The 15236-nt window shown below is 48.1% G+C and overlaps 1 protein-coding gene across 1 annotated transcript; it reads left to right on the top strand.

Annotated features, from left to right (window-relative positions):
• The first annotated feature begins 1605 nt into the window (after positions 1–1605).
• Positions 1606–15197, top strand: DCTN2 (dynactin subunit 2). Its single transcript, XM_055396696.2, has 14 exons — positions 1606–1794; positions 2720–2788; positions 10611–10707; positions 10867–10928; positions 11279–11377; positions 11646–11806; positions 11994–12144; positions 12448–12513; positions 12722–12760; positions 12939–13016; positions 13109–13180; positions 13417–13519; positions 13622–13713; positions 14755–15197. The coding sequence occupies exons 1-14, from the start codon at positions 1759–1761 to the stop codon at positions 14839–14841; spliced, it is 1212 nt and encodes a 403-aa protein (XP_055252671.1). The 5' UTR covers positions 1606–1758; the 3' UTR covers positions 14842–15197.
• Positions 15198–15236: the final 39 nt, after the last annotated feature.

A 15236-nucleotide genomic window follows, 5' to 3' on the forward strand; every position in this document is an offset into this window, starting at 1 on the left:
GGAGGGGAAGGCAGTAGCACTGTGGAGAGAAAGGCTTGGGGAGGAGCCAGGAGAGTACACATTGAATGACAATGAGTTCTAAACTCAGGAAAACAGGCATCTCTCCAGTCACTTGGTCTGGCACTATTTCTAATTGTTGCAGCATCCTGCAAGCTCAGGAAATATCCCAACCTTAGGCCCCAAGGGACTCCAGGATGACATCCTTAGTGAAGGGGTTGCAAAATACTAGTCAATGCAGGGTCACTGGTCAGACAAGTTTACTATGCATGGATCCCTCCCGGCAAAAAAACACTACACAATGTGAATGCGGTAGGTTTTTCATAAAGCTGGATTTGTGTTTCAAAGGAATATCTTTTATTCTAAGAGTACTGTATGTCCTTCTGTACTTTTCTACTAAGTAATAATGGTAATAGTAGGGAATAGATTTGGCAAATACTTACTTGGCAAAATTAAAAAGTAGCAATACTATGTCTATCCTCAAAAAGGTTTGATATTGTTTTAATTGTACTAAACTGTGAAATGAAAAAGTGTGAAAACCATTAGTGAAGGGATTAAGAACACAGAGGGTGCTACCAAGTGTTTATTTATGAACTTGTGGTAGAATTGCCCGATTCAAAAACAGGATTCTCGGTTAAACTTGAATTTCAGATAAAATAGTAAAATGTGTCTATTTTATGTGTATGTCCTACATATCCTATGGGACATACTTATACTGTAAAGACTATTAGTTGTTTATGTGAAATTCAAATTTAACTAAGTGCTCTGTATTTTATCTGACAGCCCTAACCTGAGGTTAGTTAACTTTCTCATTCCCAACATGATTAAATCTCTATTAAATTTACTTACTGTTGTTTCAAAGCCCTGGCTGTGCCTTAGCATACCTAGTTGTGTTGTTTTTACGCAGTCATTTAATTTTTGGGAGCTTGACATGGTTAGATAGCATCACCGACTCAATAGATATGAATGTGAGCAAACTGTGGGGGATAGTGGAGGACAGAGGAGCCTGGCGGGCTACAGTCCATGGGGTTGCAAAGAGCTGGACAGGAGTTGGGAGAGGGCAATGGCAGCCCACTCCAATACTCTTGCCTGGACAATCCCATGGACGGAGGAGCCTGGTAGGCTGCAGTCCATGGGATCGCTAAGAGTCGGACACGACTGAACGACCTCACTTTCACTTTTATGCATTGGAGAAGGAAATGGCAACCCATTCCAGTGTTCTTGCCTGAAGAATCCCAGGGGCAGGGGAGCCTGGTGGGCTGCCGTCTGTGGGGTCGCACAGAGTCGGAAACGACTGAAGCGACTTAGCAGCAGACAGGAGTTAGCGACTGAACAACAAACTTATCCACCGAAAAATAGGAATTGTAAAAGCTCTTTCAGAGACTCGCTATAAAGACGAAAGAAAATAACTTATGTGACACAGCTCCCACACCGCGTTAACGTCGGTCCCCGCCCAGGCCGGGTGGGCCAAGACTGCATATCCCACAATCCTAGGCGGCGGTTTCCTGCCATTACCTCATTCCCAGCCTCGTTCTCGCCAATCCCTGCCTCTCCAGGGGTGTGGTAGCGGGCTCTTCTCGCGACTTTTGCTTCACCCTTCCCCTGTACTACTCCTGTCGCGAGACTTCCTGCTCCTCCGCCTCCTCCGCCGCTCCCTTTGCGGCCGCCTTAACCCGGACCAGGACCCATCCTCTCCCCTACCCGAGTACCGGCCCCGGCTCTGCCGAGGCCCCGGTCCCCCAGCCCCGCTTCGCCGCCGCCATGGCGGACCCTAAGTACGCCGACCTTCCCGGCATTGTGAGTACACGGCCGGCCCCGGCTCCCCAAGACCGCGCCCCCAACCTACTAAAGACCCCCAACAGACACCAACCCGTGACCTTTCCCGCCTGCACCCCTCCTCAGCCCCGAGGGCTCCTGCCGCTAGCTGCCTGACCGGCCCCAGTACCCTTCGGACTCCGACCCGACTGGGCTGGGCTATGCGAAGGCCTACAAGGCCCTTTCCGGTAGTCGCTGGTTACTCGGCCCAGAAATGGTCTCTAGGCACTTACCACTGTTCTCTAGTGCTTATTACCATCCGTGTCTACACCTCCCGTGTCTCCCCAGATATTCCCATAAGCCCCTCACCCCCACCTTAGACACACAAACCAGGCCATTTGGTGATGGCCTTCACTGCAAAGAGTGAGGAGGTTACCGTGACAGAACCCCAGATAGAGAACTCTTGTCCTCTAGGGAGCCTCCTTCCCAAGCCCCGCACATGCCGGCATGTTACCTCCCTTTGTGCTGCCTTACTTGCATTTACGGGGTGGGGGGTTGGAATAGGACCTTGTGTACTAAGGTCCTGAGTCACTCTCAGCCCTTGTGCCAGGATAGTGTGTGCAGGGCCTAATGATGGCTCCTGTCCTAATTCTGATTGCCCAGAACCCATCACCCTTCAGATTCAGGGCAACATCTTTGTCATCACTTAACACTGACCATTTACCATCAGTCATCCCCACTGTTATCCCCACCCCTGTTAAGACATGGCAAGTGACATGCAGTTCACCCGGCAGGTGAAAGAAGGGGCCGAATCCTGGCATCACAGCCTGACTTCTCTGTAAGAAGGGGCCGAATCCTGGCATCACAGCCTGACTTCTCTGTTAACTTGTTCAAATGGAGTGGGGTCAGGAGTGTTGGTGGGTAGTGCTGGGTAGTGAGGTTGGATGGTCACTGCTTCTGCCCGCAGGCCAGGAACGAGCCAGATGTTTATGAAACCAGCGACCTGCCTGAGGATGATCAAGCCGAGTTTGATGCGGTAAGACTATGTGGTGCCTCAGGACTCCTGTGGATTCTGATCTCTCTCTCCCAGGCAGGCCCTTTCCCTTTTCTGGCGAGCCACAGCAATAAGCGGGTATGCCAATCCAGCCTGGGTGGTACGTAGGTTGCAGGACTTGCAGATGAGCAATGCCAGGAAGGAGAGTCAGGTCAGTGGAATTAAAACTAAGAGGCCTGATACTTAGGCCTTTTAAATAAAATGGAAATATCTCAAAACAGGCTGGGTGCTAGTGACTTAGCCCCGGTAGTGCTAGTCCATGGTAACGAATCATGAAGCCTGAGCTCTTAAAAAGTGCATGAGTTTAAGACCTAGACCTTTTATTTCATAAACTATATCACTCACTCAATGTTCATTAACATCCTAACAAGCTAGACTTTGAAGTATAGAGGAATACTCTTTTACGTGAGTATCCAGAATCCACTAGGCAAGGAAAATGAATTGGAAACCAGAAAGATAAGAGAGCTGGTCAGAGCAGAACGAATTTGAGGAAGAACAGCTTTCAGATTCAGGAAGAACTCAAGAGGAAGGAGTTAGCTATGGACACATTTTAACCATAGGGAAACCACTTAGCATTGTTTATTGAATGTGTTCATTTTGTGTTGATTTTTGTGCAGTACAGAGGAAAAAATGTCCCTGCCCTTAAAAATCCCCCAGACCAATGGGGGAGTTAGGATACATATAGGAAACATGAAAGAAAAAAACTGAGTGAAGGAAGTGAACATAGTGGAAACTCTGAGTGTAAGTGCCAAGGGGAGCAAAGAGCTGTTCACTCGTCTTGTAGGATGTATTTTAGGTTCTATAATTTGCAAGGAGAGCTGGGCTAGGGTCACACTGATGGTGTGAGATCTCAGAAAAGTGGTGACCAAGAGTCAATGGGAACAGGCTCTGTATGTGTGTCTGTGAGTCCTGTGGCTACGTCTGTGGGGCTGGTTAGTTCTGGAGAATGCTGGTTGCTGGCTTACAATGTATGGCTTGGCGTACTCACTTATTCCTTATTTGATTTCCCCCATGTGGAAGTTGTTCCTTCTTTGTGGGGAACACCTTCCTTGTCCCCTCTCTGAGTGGTGTGTCCTTGTTGCTTCTGTACTTGCTGGCATGTCAGTCTGTCCCCCAAACTTGAGTATCTGGAGATAATGCAGATGGTGTCATTGCTCAGGACCTAGGTGTGCACCTTTCCTCTAAGAGATATCTTATTAGGAAGCTATCTCTGACTCAAAGGGCAGAAGTGTATATACTGAGGACTCCATTCTGCTACCATAGTTCAGAGACTGTTCAGCTCTGGCCTAGGGCTCTGCCTATAAAATGTCAAGCCTTCATGGTGAAATAATGAATGGAAGTTTGTCCCTTTGTCACTGACCATGATCAAATAGGTAATATCATAGCAGTCCCCTTTCCAAACCAAAAAATAAATTGTAATTTTCCTTTTGAAATCATGGGCTATCTCTTAATAAAAAGAGCATGACCTTCATCCCAGGCATGGAAGAACCTGACTCTTCCGCTCTGATTGGCTGTTTCTCCCTGCTGAACCTGAGCAGCCTATTTTAGTAGCATCTAGTGGGGTGGCTGATGGGCTGATGTTCATTTCCTGCAGCATGTAGCCAGAATGCCAGTATAGAAGTAGATAAGAACTGGATGGTAAACACAAGAGGAGCTAAGTTGCCTCCATCACCGGCTCAGCAGAATGACACTGTCACTAGGGAGGAGTGAGTAGGGTTGGGAGACTCTCAGCTACTTCAGAAGCCCTGGCGGAGTGAGGGAGGCCTGAGATGTTTCCTGATGTCAGCTAATGTCTCTGGCCCCTGCATGTCCCTGTGGGCCTTACGAGGGCAGCTTTCGGGAAGTCAGCTGACTGATGGTTCTGCCACTGCTCTTAATACTGACGTAAGTGTGCAACTTGAGGAGCAGTTGGTTGTACTTAGACAATCCAGCATCCTCATTTCCTTGAGGCCTGGTTTCTCACTAGCAGCTGGTCCCCTTCTCACTTACCTTCCCAAGACCCAGTATGGACCACAGTGCATGCCACCACTATTGTGGCTGAACCATGAGGTTTCAGTCCCCTTCTTAACTCCAGCAAGAGCATGCTCTGCCTTAGTCTCCAGATTATTTGGAACTTTAATTTTATTAGTTTTTAAAATAGGTAATATATGCACATAGAACAAAAAGTGTCTCTTCCCACTGCTGCCTGCCAATGCTCAGTTCCTCCCTGGAGACAACCAATTTGATCAACTTCTTAATGGAACCTTTCAGGGCGGTCTCCATATTTTTATTTAAAGAAGTAGTCAAAGGATATTGACGACCTTCCCTGTGTTTTCACCTTCTTCCTTTGATCGCTCCACTATGGAAGAAATCAGGCTGCCAAAGGAAATAATACCCTGTAATACACCCAAAAGATTGTAATTGCTAGTTTAAATTAAACGGAAAAGTTTGCAATTCCCATAGTGTGAAGGATGGAAGAGGAAATAGTAGAAAGTTTTATTTTAGGTAAAAATGGTCCTGATTTTCCTGCTATCCCTTTAAAACAATTTTAGCAGGAGCTAAAATATTCTAAAGTGAATGGGCCAGAAAACCACACAGGCTAGCCCTTTCCTCCTCAATGTATGAGGATCCCCTCTGCATATCAGACACTCCTGGGTTGATTTGGGCCATGAGCTTTTTGGAAACTTTTCTTAAAATGTCAGGAAAACTAATTCCCAGTTGGAATTCCCTCCCCACTGAGTCCACAGCCTATGTTTGGGTCTGTATAGGCATTCGGCTCCCCGCTTTTGAAGTGCTGGAGCAAGGGGAAGTAAATTTAGAAAACTCACTAGAAACAGGATTAGTTCCTCCCTTTATGCCATACCTATCCTGATGCCATGTAAAAGGGGAAAAAATGACCTAGCCTTAGTTTGGTGGGGCCCTGGCAGGGGCTTCAGTTCTCCAAAGGGTAAATGATGCCTGAGATGGGAAATAGTAAGTTCTCTTCCTTACAGTTTGGGATATCACAGAGTATGCTTGATTGTGTTCATTGACTGTTGGCGCACTTGAACTTACCTGAGTTTTTCCTAATGCTTCCCCCATCCTCCCTCCTCACCACCTTGCCTGGACACTAGTTTGCACAAGTAAGATCATTCAATGCTTCTTCTCTGCATGTTTTTTTTTTCATTTGCCATCTCGCATGCAATGCTCTGTCACTGTGCTACTGTTGCAGCTAATTGTTTTAAATTCTAATGCATCTCTAGCTGGGTCACTAAGGGGCCTGCTGGCCTCATGGTTAAAGATTCTTAATCAAGGTTTAGAAACACAACTATGATTCATGAATCATTGTCTCTTCCCCTTGTGAGGTCTGCAGAATAAAACTGTCCAGTGGAGGATGGGCTAGAAACATGGAGACTAGGAACACTTCTGGACATGAGGAATTTAAGAGCAGGAGTTGGAAGAGGGTTGCCTTTCTCCTCCGCAAACTGAAATGGAGTTAAGAGAAAAGGAATGACTTTTAGCCATTCTGGACAAGGGTTAAGAACAAGGGGGACAGCAGCAGTCCTCACTTCTTAGCAGTGTGTGGATTATACCTGATTAAGATGAAAAGCTCATCTTAATATTCCCTTATGCTAAGCCTTTAGAGGAAGGTAAATGGGCTAGGAAAGGGATGTTAACATGCATTTTAAGGGACTAACTTGGATTCTTTGTGCTTGCACAAGTCTTCCTGTTTCTGTACCTCCTTTAGCAATGGTTGGACGCTCAGCACTGTGTTGGTCCATCCTGGACAGTTTTATTCTACAGCACTATCCATCTTCCTTGTCCTCATGGTTCTGAAGTCCCCCTGGCTGCGGTGTTGGCGAAGAGCCTGAGCAGGCTAAGGAAGCAGCAGTGACGTCTTCCCGTTTCTGATCTAGAACCTCAGGTCTTGCCCTCTGAGGCACAGCCACTTAGCCAAACAGCCCTGGGGAGTCTGGGAGGTTATTAATGAGAGGGACTGGGGAGTCATGTACCTGGGATCAAGGCACTTAGAATTCTAATCAAGTTGGCTGGGTGTAGTAGGCTCCCATGGTGACTGTTACTACTCCAGATTACAGACATTATCCCAAAAATCTCATTTCCCAATCCACCTGTAGGTCAGACTTGGAGGTGGTATATATGATTTACAAATTAATATACATATACCACTTTTCCTTTTTGAAATTTTTTTGTCCTCCCCCATTCTGCTTATTCCTCATGACTTGGACTTGAACTTGTGGCCCATCATCCTCTCTTTTCCCTTGAGCTTTTAATCAAGCTGGTTTTAGCTTGGTGAGGCAAGACAAAGGTAAAGTGTGTGCCTCCTCTTGTGAGTTTGCACGTGTGCACCCGCAAGTGCTTACACACGCTCTGCAGAGACATCCCAGCCTTAGACCACAGGACCTGGATCCGCCTCTGCCCTGAACTGAGAGAGGAGTCTTGGCTGGGCTAGAGGTTGAAGTTCTGATGCATCTAGCTGAAGTCTCTGGGGCAGAATGTAGTTGTTTTTATTCCATCATGTCTTTTCATGCACATATATCCATCCTTTCCTGGCAATTCTTTAACCAGTCTTGCCTGGAAGTGGAGCCTTATCTGTGTGGCTTGGGCTAAAATAAGGCCTCTTTTTGAAAGACTCTTACGTTTCCCCACTGTATACTCTCCAACCTCTGTGAACAGAGGGTTGAAGAAGTATGTTCTGCACATGTCGAGTAGCTGTGAATCTGGGTGTCTTTTGGACTCTGTGCTAGCACGTCATGGCAGAGTTGCTCTGGATCCCTGAGTGTAGGATGAGTTTCCAGGCACTTGATGGATACAAACACACCAGACTACACAAGGGACCAGGATTTGCCCTGCCTCGCCTCTGGCAACTGAATGAGGATGGGGCTGCAGTTAGGTACTGCGCATTTCATTGAACTTACCATCTGTCATCTCGAAGGTTCATTTTGTTCTGCTTAACACAAAGTCACATGAAACCACCTACATAAGCACCCGCATTATGATTGATTCTGCCATTCAAATGCCTAATTCTTCAAAACTAGAGAAACCAAGAGAAAGGAAGACTTGAGCCATGAACTACCCCCCTTGAGAATCATGACCCTCAATCAGCTACACGCCCTCAGACTCTTATCTCCACAGCCTCTGCTTCACATTCTGCCATTTCTACAGCTTCTCCCTTCCTCCCCCAGCCTTCTCTGCCCCCACTTTCTTCCTTGCCACTGGCTCGCAACACCTAACCCTCAGTTCCCAGGTGATCCTGAATTGCTGCTGTTCACGGCAAAGCTTCACAACATCCTGACCACCAGAGAGGAAAGGGTCCCAAGCTCTTCTTTCTCTTGGGGTATGCAGTGACCCCAGCTGAAATTTCTTGGCCAGGCCCCAAATTTTGCTAGGCTCCCCTGGGCCCTGTGATGCAGTATATTTGAAGACTATCATGTAGTGCATGTGACAATTTGCTAATAACAATTTTGTCTTTTTTTTTTCCCTCCCTCACCCCCATTTCCCCACTCCCTTTCCTTTTAACTCTTTTGATTTTCTCACCTCTGGGGAAACCACAAGGAGCTGGTAAGAAGCCTGACCTTTCATCTGCTTTTTAACGGGGTGTGCTATGATGGGCAGTTGTTCTCTGTCCTTTTGTCTTTACTAAATCTCCTGTCCCTCTATTCAGCCCCAACCCCAGCTGACCTTTTCCCATCTCATGAATCACTGTGTTGACACTACCTCCAGCCCATGCCCCCAGACCCCCAAGACACTGGCAGAGTTGGTGCCTCTGAAGGGCTCAAGTGTGCTGTCCACCTGAGCCTTTGGAGCCACACCCTCAGAGAGCCAGGAGGGTGCCAGCGCTGGGCAGCCCTTCTGCCCCGGGACGTGCTCCTGCAACAGGACTAGTGAGATGGAAGCACTGACTGTCCCTGCTGTGTCCAGAGGCTCCGACACTCACACTCTACGTGGTGACCCTTTTTACTCCACACATTCCCTCTTTAGAAAACTAAGCATGTTCTCGTTTGCATAGTGCCTGGCCCATAGTAAGGGCTTAACCAACTGGTAGCTGTGATTGCTTTCCTTAGTCTGTAGCCTTCTAAAGAGGTTTTGTGTTTTTTTTTTTTCCCTACCTCATTGTCAGGGGAGGAGTGGCATATTCTTATTCTTGAGGGTGAACTTCAGAGAGGGTAATATTCTTTCCTGAACGTGAATCTGTCTCCGACACACACTTTTTAGAGGCCTGAGACCTCAGTTATTTGACCAGTGGGTGCTCTGGCTATAACACTTCAGAGAAGATTGAGAGAAGAATTTGTGACTCAGTTGTTTTCTCCCCTAGGCGCTCTCATATGGGACATTGAAACCTTTTATTTCCCCTTAATCTTTTTTAGCTCCTGCCCCTCTGCCCAGCACTTCCCTGAAGAGGTAGAAAGCACAGTTGATGTTTTCTCCTTACCCGCCTCCTCCCTCGTTTATAAAACTACCACTCACACTGATTCCTTCTGTAATAGCAGAGCAGAGAGGAAAGGTGGAACTTGTGTCTGTTGCTCTTTGTCCATGTCTCTCCATCATAACCTGTCCCTGCCCCCCATCAACCCCTAGTACCCACTGACAGTCAGAGAGTCTCAGTCCTGGATACATATTAGAATGATCTGAGTAGCTTTTAAACTGGCCTACTACCCTGGCCCTACCTCAGAACAATGCAATCAGAATCTGCAGAGGTGAACCCATCCCTCTTTTCTCCCCTACCCCTTTTCTAAGTGATTCTGCAGCCAGGGTTGAGAACCATCGTTCTGGTTAAAAGAAAGAAGACTTTCTTCCTTCCTCCAGTGGAAGGTGATGTCCAGTCCAAGAGAAAAGGCTTTCCAGGTCTCCTTCCACTTCCTTCAGTAGCATGATGAGACCTGTCGGACTGCTGACAATTGAAGGAGAGACATGCAGTCTGGAGGACTTGTTTTTGGTGTAGTTATTAGAATCTGAACAGCTAACAGATATCTAGTAAGGAGGGAACCTTTCTGCCTCAATTTCTAGGGTGAAATTTCTTTCACTTTGTTTATGTCCCCTCCTTATGGAAGAGCTTCAGTGCTTGAGAAGTAGCAGAGGGTCAGGGAGACGAGGCAAGTGTTGCAGCTTCTCTTTGAGAAGAAGCAGGGCTATCTTTGCCCATGGGTACTCTTGGCAAACAGATACAGCGTATGCTGTTGCTTCTAAGATGTCCCTTAAAAAATAACACAGTATCTGCCTCTTCTCTCTATCCCCTGAATTCCCTGACCTCAGGGCAGTCTGGAAATGGCATCTGGCCAGGTCCTCTGCCAACCTTCTTTTGTATCTAAAAGCTGTTATCTTCCCTTTAGCAGCACATGCAAGTTCTGATACTCAAGAGCTAGTAGCCTGATTGCTCCTCTCTCCCTCCAGCAAGGATGGGAGGTTAGCTTGAAAATGGACTTCCTCAGCAGCAAGGAAATTTTCTTTTGGGAAGGGGAGGTTAAAAGAGGTCAGGTTGGTTTCTTGCCCTGTGTGCATCTTGTTGCCAGATAACTGGGAGGGCCCAGTTGGATTGGGGAAGGGGAGGGGATGAGGAGGCTTATGTACAGAATGGGTGGGGAGGTTATGCTGCCTCTGTTCCCAATTGAATCAGGGTGTTAATATTTATACAACTGAGACTCCAAATTTACCAGGAAGTTTTCATTTCCTAGGGTGAACCTGGGTCGGTAGCTTGGATTGGCGCCGTCCTTCTTTCCCCTTGGGAGAGTAGAGCCCAGTCTTCTAATGGTTTGGGGATTTGGGGGGCTCTGGGAAGTTCTAGGGTGGGAATGAATCTGCCCCTGGCCTGAACTACCTGTTTCTGCAGGAGGAGCTGACGAGTACCAGTGTGGAGCATATCATTGTCAATCCCAATGCTGCCTATGACAAGTTCAAAGACAAGAGAGTGGGCACAAAGGGACTTGGTGAGACTGGTTGGAAAGTGGATGGGGAAGCCTGACCTCAGGCTTCACTGACATTTGCTTTGGGGAAAGAGCTGTCTTATGGAAGCCCTCACAGTCACTGAGACCATGACTGCCGTAGGTCTTGATCAGGCCCTCAATTCCATCTTCTTTTCTTGGCAGATTTCTCAGATCGAATTGGAAAAACCAAAAGAACGGGATATGAATCTGGAGAATATGAGATGGTTTGTTGTTTGTGTGTTGATGGGAATAGTGCAGCGATCCTATCCAGTGGGCATTTAAGAGAGAGCAGGGGTATAGGTGGGATTCCGGGTTCCTCTATGGTTGGGAGTCCTGAGGAGCCCAGCTGGATGCAGGGGAGGATGCTTTGTCCCCCTGCTGTTGGCTGTGGAGCGTCTCCAGGCCTCCAGCTTTCTGCAGGTCTTCTGAGTGAGGATGATGGTGGATTCTTTGTTGGGTATGATACCCTTACAAACTCCAACTGGGTTTGGATACATTTTTTTTTTTTTTGGATACATTCTTGAGGTTCCCTGTTCTAGGAGGTGTGACATCACCATCTGTGCTTGCTCTCTAGCTTGGAGAGGGTCTGGGAGTGAAGGAGACACCCCAGCAAAAGTACCAGAGACTACTGCATGAGGTCCAAGAGCTGACAACTGAAGTTGAAAAAATCAAGGTAACCATAGACTCTCCTCTCGCCTTTCTGCTATGACTTACATAGCAGAGGAAGACCTCCCAGCGGGAGGAGAAAGATTCCTTAAGCTCCTCCCTAAGGGGGTGAGGTTTTCAGAGTTTGGGAATGCACATGAATTTATAGTTAGTGCTGTAAGTGGGTAAGGAGCAGCCCAGTGACTTTCAGCCACAGCTATGTTTAAGGGTCTTGATCTGTTTTTTTCCTTGACTCACTCTTCCCACCCCTCACTGTCTATTTGTTTTCATACCAGACAACAGTGAAGGAATCAGCCACTGAGGAGAAGCTGACCCCCGTGGTGCTGGCTAAACAGCTGGCCGCCCTGAAGCAGCAGCTGGTTGCTTCCCATCTGGAGAAGCTGCTGGGACCAGATGCTGCAATCAACCTTACTGACCCCGATGGAGCCCTGGCTAAGTGGGTGCCAGACTTTGCTGGGAAATCATTGCTAATTGGGGTGTAGAGGGACTCCAGCCAGGTATTGACAGGGCTGCGAAGGGGAGAGGTGGCCTAGCTGTTGCTTAATGCTGACCCTGAGGCAGAAACAAGTGACTGGGCTGACCCACATCCTTCAAGTCATGATGTTGCTGGTTTTTTGATCCAGGCGCCTACTGCTGCAGCTGGAAGCAACAAAGAACACCAAAGGGACTGGTTCAGGGGGCAAGACCACCAGTGGGACCCCCTCAGATAGCAGCCTGGTCACTTATGAACTGCATTCTCGGCCTGAGCAGGACAAGTTCTCTCAAGCTGCCAAAGTATGTTTGTGTGTGAATGTATGTAATGTTGGTTAAGGGGCCAGGGAAGACGTGGCTCTGGAGACTTTCCTTCTGCCCTCCAAGGAATCACATCTGGGGAGAGGGTGCTGGGAATGCTTGATTCCTCTTGATGTCTCATTTAAGACTGTGACTAGGGCTGTGTTCTGAAGAAAGAAATCCCTTGGCAGAGTGGTGGGGAGAGGGGAGGGGAGGAGAAGCGGACCAGCAAAGAGCAGGGTTTACCTCCCACTACAGCAGAAGGGAGGTAGGTGGATGGCAAATCTCCCCTCTTTTCTCCCCTAGGTGGCAGAACTCGAAAAGCGCCTGACAGAGCTGGAAGCCACTGTACGCTGTGATCAGGATGCTCAGGTCAGGTGCTCTCTTATACTTGTTCCGACCCTCACATCATGAGCCCTAAGGTCCACAGCATTCCAGAGAATCCAGGGAGGAGTCAGGAACAGGTTCCAGTTACAGGAGCAGCCAGCAGTTACCTGCTGGAACCAGAAAGGATGGGAGAAGGTAGTAATCACCTGGAGAGATGAGAACCACTGACTTCTTTGCTTCTTTTCCCCATCAGAATCCCCTTTCAGCAGGTCTGCAGGGAGCCTGCCTCATGGTGAGTGCAAAAGGAACCGGAGTCTTTGGATGACAGAGGGGATATCAGGATTGGGTTTGCTTAGAAAATTGTTTTTGGATCTGTAGCTGTTTATTCATTACCTTCAGTGGAATATGAGGTGGCCTCTTCTAGTCTGATTCTGTCTGCTTCCTGACACTTGTCCTGACCCCGCCCCCAGGATACCGTAGAGCTGTTGCAGGCGAAGGTGGGCGCCCTAGACCTTGCAGTTTTGGACCAAGTGGAGGCTCGGTTACAGGTATTAAGTGGAGGAAAATTGGATTACAGGCAGCTAGTGACTTTGGAAGACCTTGATGCCTTTGCTATCAACCTTAAAATCTGTGCTTTCAGAGTGTGCTGGGAAAAGTGAATGAGATTGCCAAGCATAAAGCTTCTGTAGAGGATGCAGATACACAAAGCAAGGTCAGGAAGAGACCTTTCCTCCCATCTTCATACCCTTTCCTGCTCCCTCATGTACTCTCTCTGCTGGGAAGAGCAAAGCATGAGAGCACTGAACCCTCAGGTCACTGTCCTCATAAGCGCTTACCAGCTGAGATAAGGCAGTGCTTTCCTGTTGCCCCAGCTTGCACTTGATGCGGCACTTGTCTCCCTAATGGTGTGCATTTGGCTGAAGGTTGGCCACTGTGCTGTCCCTCCAGGTGCACCAGCTGTATGAAACCATACAGCGCTGGAGCCCCATCGCCTCCTCCCTTCCTGAGCTGGTACAGAGACTTGTCACCATCAAGCAGCTGCATGAACAAGGTGAGGCCAGCCACATTGGGTGTCAAGAGGAATTGGAAAGTGAGCACCCTTCCCTCTGGTCTTGGATTCTAACACCATGCCTACCGTTCTGACCTTTCACAGCCATGCAGTTTGGTCAGCTTCTGACACACTTGGATACCACACAGCAGATGATTGCTTGTTCCCTCAAGGACAACGCCACCCTCTTGACTCAGGTGAGTGCCCCTTTGTTGGTTGGCTGCCTCCCTTCCCCAGCACACACAGGCAAAGTTCTCCAGCTTCAGCTCCAGAGGGTTCTGCCTTGGCTCATTTGGTGGCATAGTGGTGCGGCAGGGGTTTGGTTTGAGTCTCCATACTGTTTCTCAGTTGCCATGGGACATCTGACAACTTATTTAACCTATGAACCTCCATCTCACCACCTGGCAAATTGTACCTGCTTCAGAGTTATATGGATTAGATGAAGTAATGTGAGTGATTTGGTAAGAGATCAGTAAACCTCCACTCTTCCTATGAAACCTACCTTTCCCTCTGTAGTCTCAGCTGGGTTTTATCCTCCCTGGGTCCTCAGCCAGATGTTCCTGAGCACAGCACGCTAGACAGAACACGGGCATTGAGACCTGGAGCCAGGCTCCCACCTGGCTTTGCCATTTCCCTCCTGACGCTGAGCTGTGAGTGTCACCTCTTCATTCTCTAAGCAGTGCCCAGCACATAGCAAGTCCTCAACAGTGGAGGCACTGTTCTCAGTGCTGGGGGAAAGCACTATAGTTGGGGGTCTGGTATCACAGGACTGTCAAGAGAAATTAAAGTGCTTGGCATGATATGTTCCTCCTCCAGAGCAGTTTTCTAAAATTTTGGACGAGTGAAACCCTTCAGCAAAATCCTATTTGTCCCTCAGTACATAAAACAGATGAAAGAACTGTTCTGGTTAAAGTCAGGATGGGAATTCTCAAGAGGCCTGCCTGTTCAGCAGATCCCTTGCTAGGTCCATGGTGCTCCAAGTCACCTTCCCATTCTGGGGCCCACAAGCTGTTTCCATTTCTTTTTTCTAATTTGGCTTTGTTGTGCGGCTTGTGGGATCTTAGTTCCCCGACCAGGGACTGAACCTGGGCCCCAGCAGTGAAAGTGCAGAGTTCTAACCATTGGACCACCAGGGAATTCTCCTCCATGTCTTTGTCTTCTCTAAGAGAATTTCTTCAGGTCCTCACCCAGGTAAGCACCTGAACCTGACACAGTAAAATTGCTCTCTCGCTTTCTAGGTGCAGACTACGATGCGTGAAAACCTGTCCACAATTGAGGGGAACTTTGCCAACATTGATGAACGGATGAAGAAACTGGGAAAGTGAGCACCTTTGGGTGATGGAGGACAGGGGTAATCCCTGCCCCTTTGAACTCCATTAATACCTTACATAAGGTTTCCCCTTAATCGTAACTCTTGCGTCCCATTTGACACTGGGGGCAAGGGCTTCTTGCATGTGGGGCTTACACCCCCTTCTCTGAAGAGTAGTGGAAGCTGGGGATATTAAGGTGGTCTCCCCTTAGACCACAGGGATGAGGACGTGGCCCAGCCACATGCCAGCTCCTACCAAATACTGCTTTGCCTGATGTGGGGGAGGATTGGGTCCTGTCCTCCAGCACAGCTTCTGTGGCTGACTGTAATACTGTACAACTGTTTCTGACCATTAAATGCTGTTGTACTCTGTGTGGCCTCTGCTGTTTCCTGGGGAAGAGGCAGCACTGA

This window comes from Moschus berezovskii, chromosome 6 (genome assembly GCF_049115385.1).
Source record: "Moschus berezovskii isolate FMDL1 chromosome 6, NW_MosBer_1.0, whole genome shotgun sequence".
NCBI classification, from domain to species: Eukaryota; Metazoa; Chordata; class Mammalia; order Artiodactyla; family Moschidae; genus Moschus; species Moschus berezovskii.

Bases quoted from the DNA above. Each gene is read 5' to 3' on its own strand.
- DCTN2 (XM_055396696.2), top strand. From the start codon at position 1,759: ATGGCGGACCCTAAGTACGCCGACCTTCCCGGCATT. The intron at 11,378-11,645 runs GTAACCATAGAC...TTTTCATACCAG, and splicing joins CTGAAGTTGAAAAAATCAAG to ACAACAGTGAAGGAATCAGC. The intron at 13,017-13,108 runs GTATTAAGTGGA...CTGTGCTTTCAG, and splicing joins AAGTGGAGGCTCGGTTACAG to AGTGTGCTGGGAAAAGTGAA.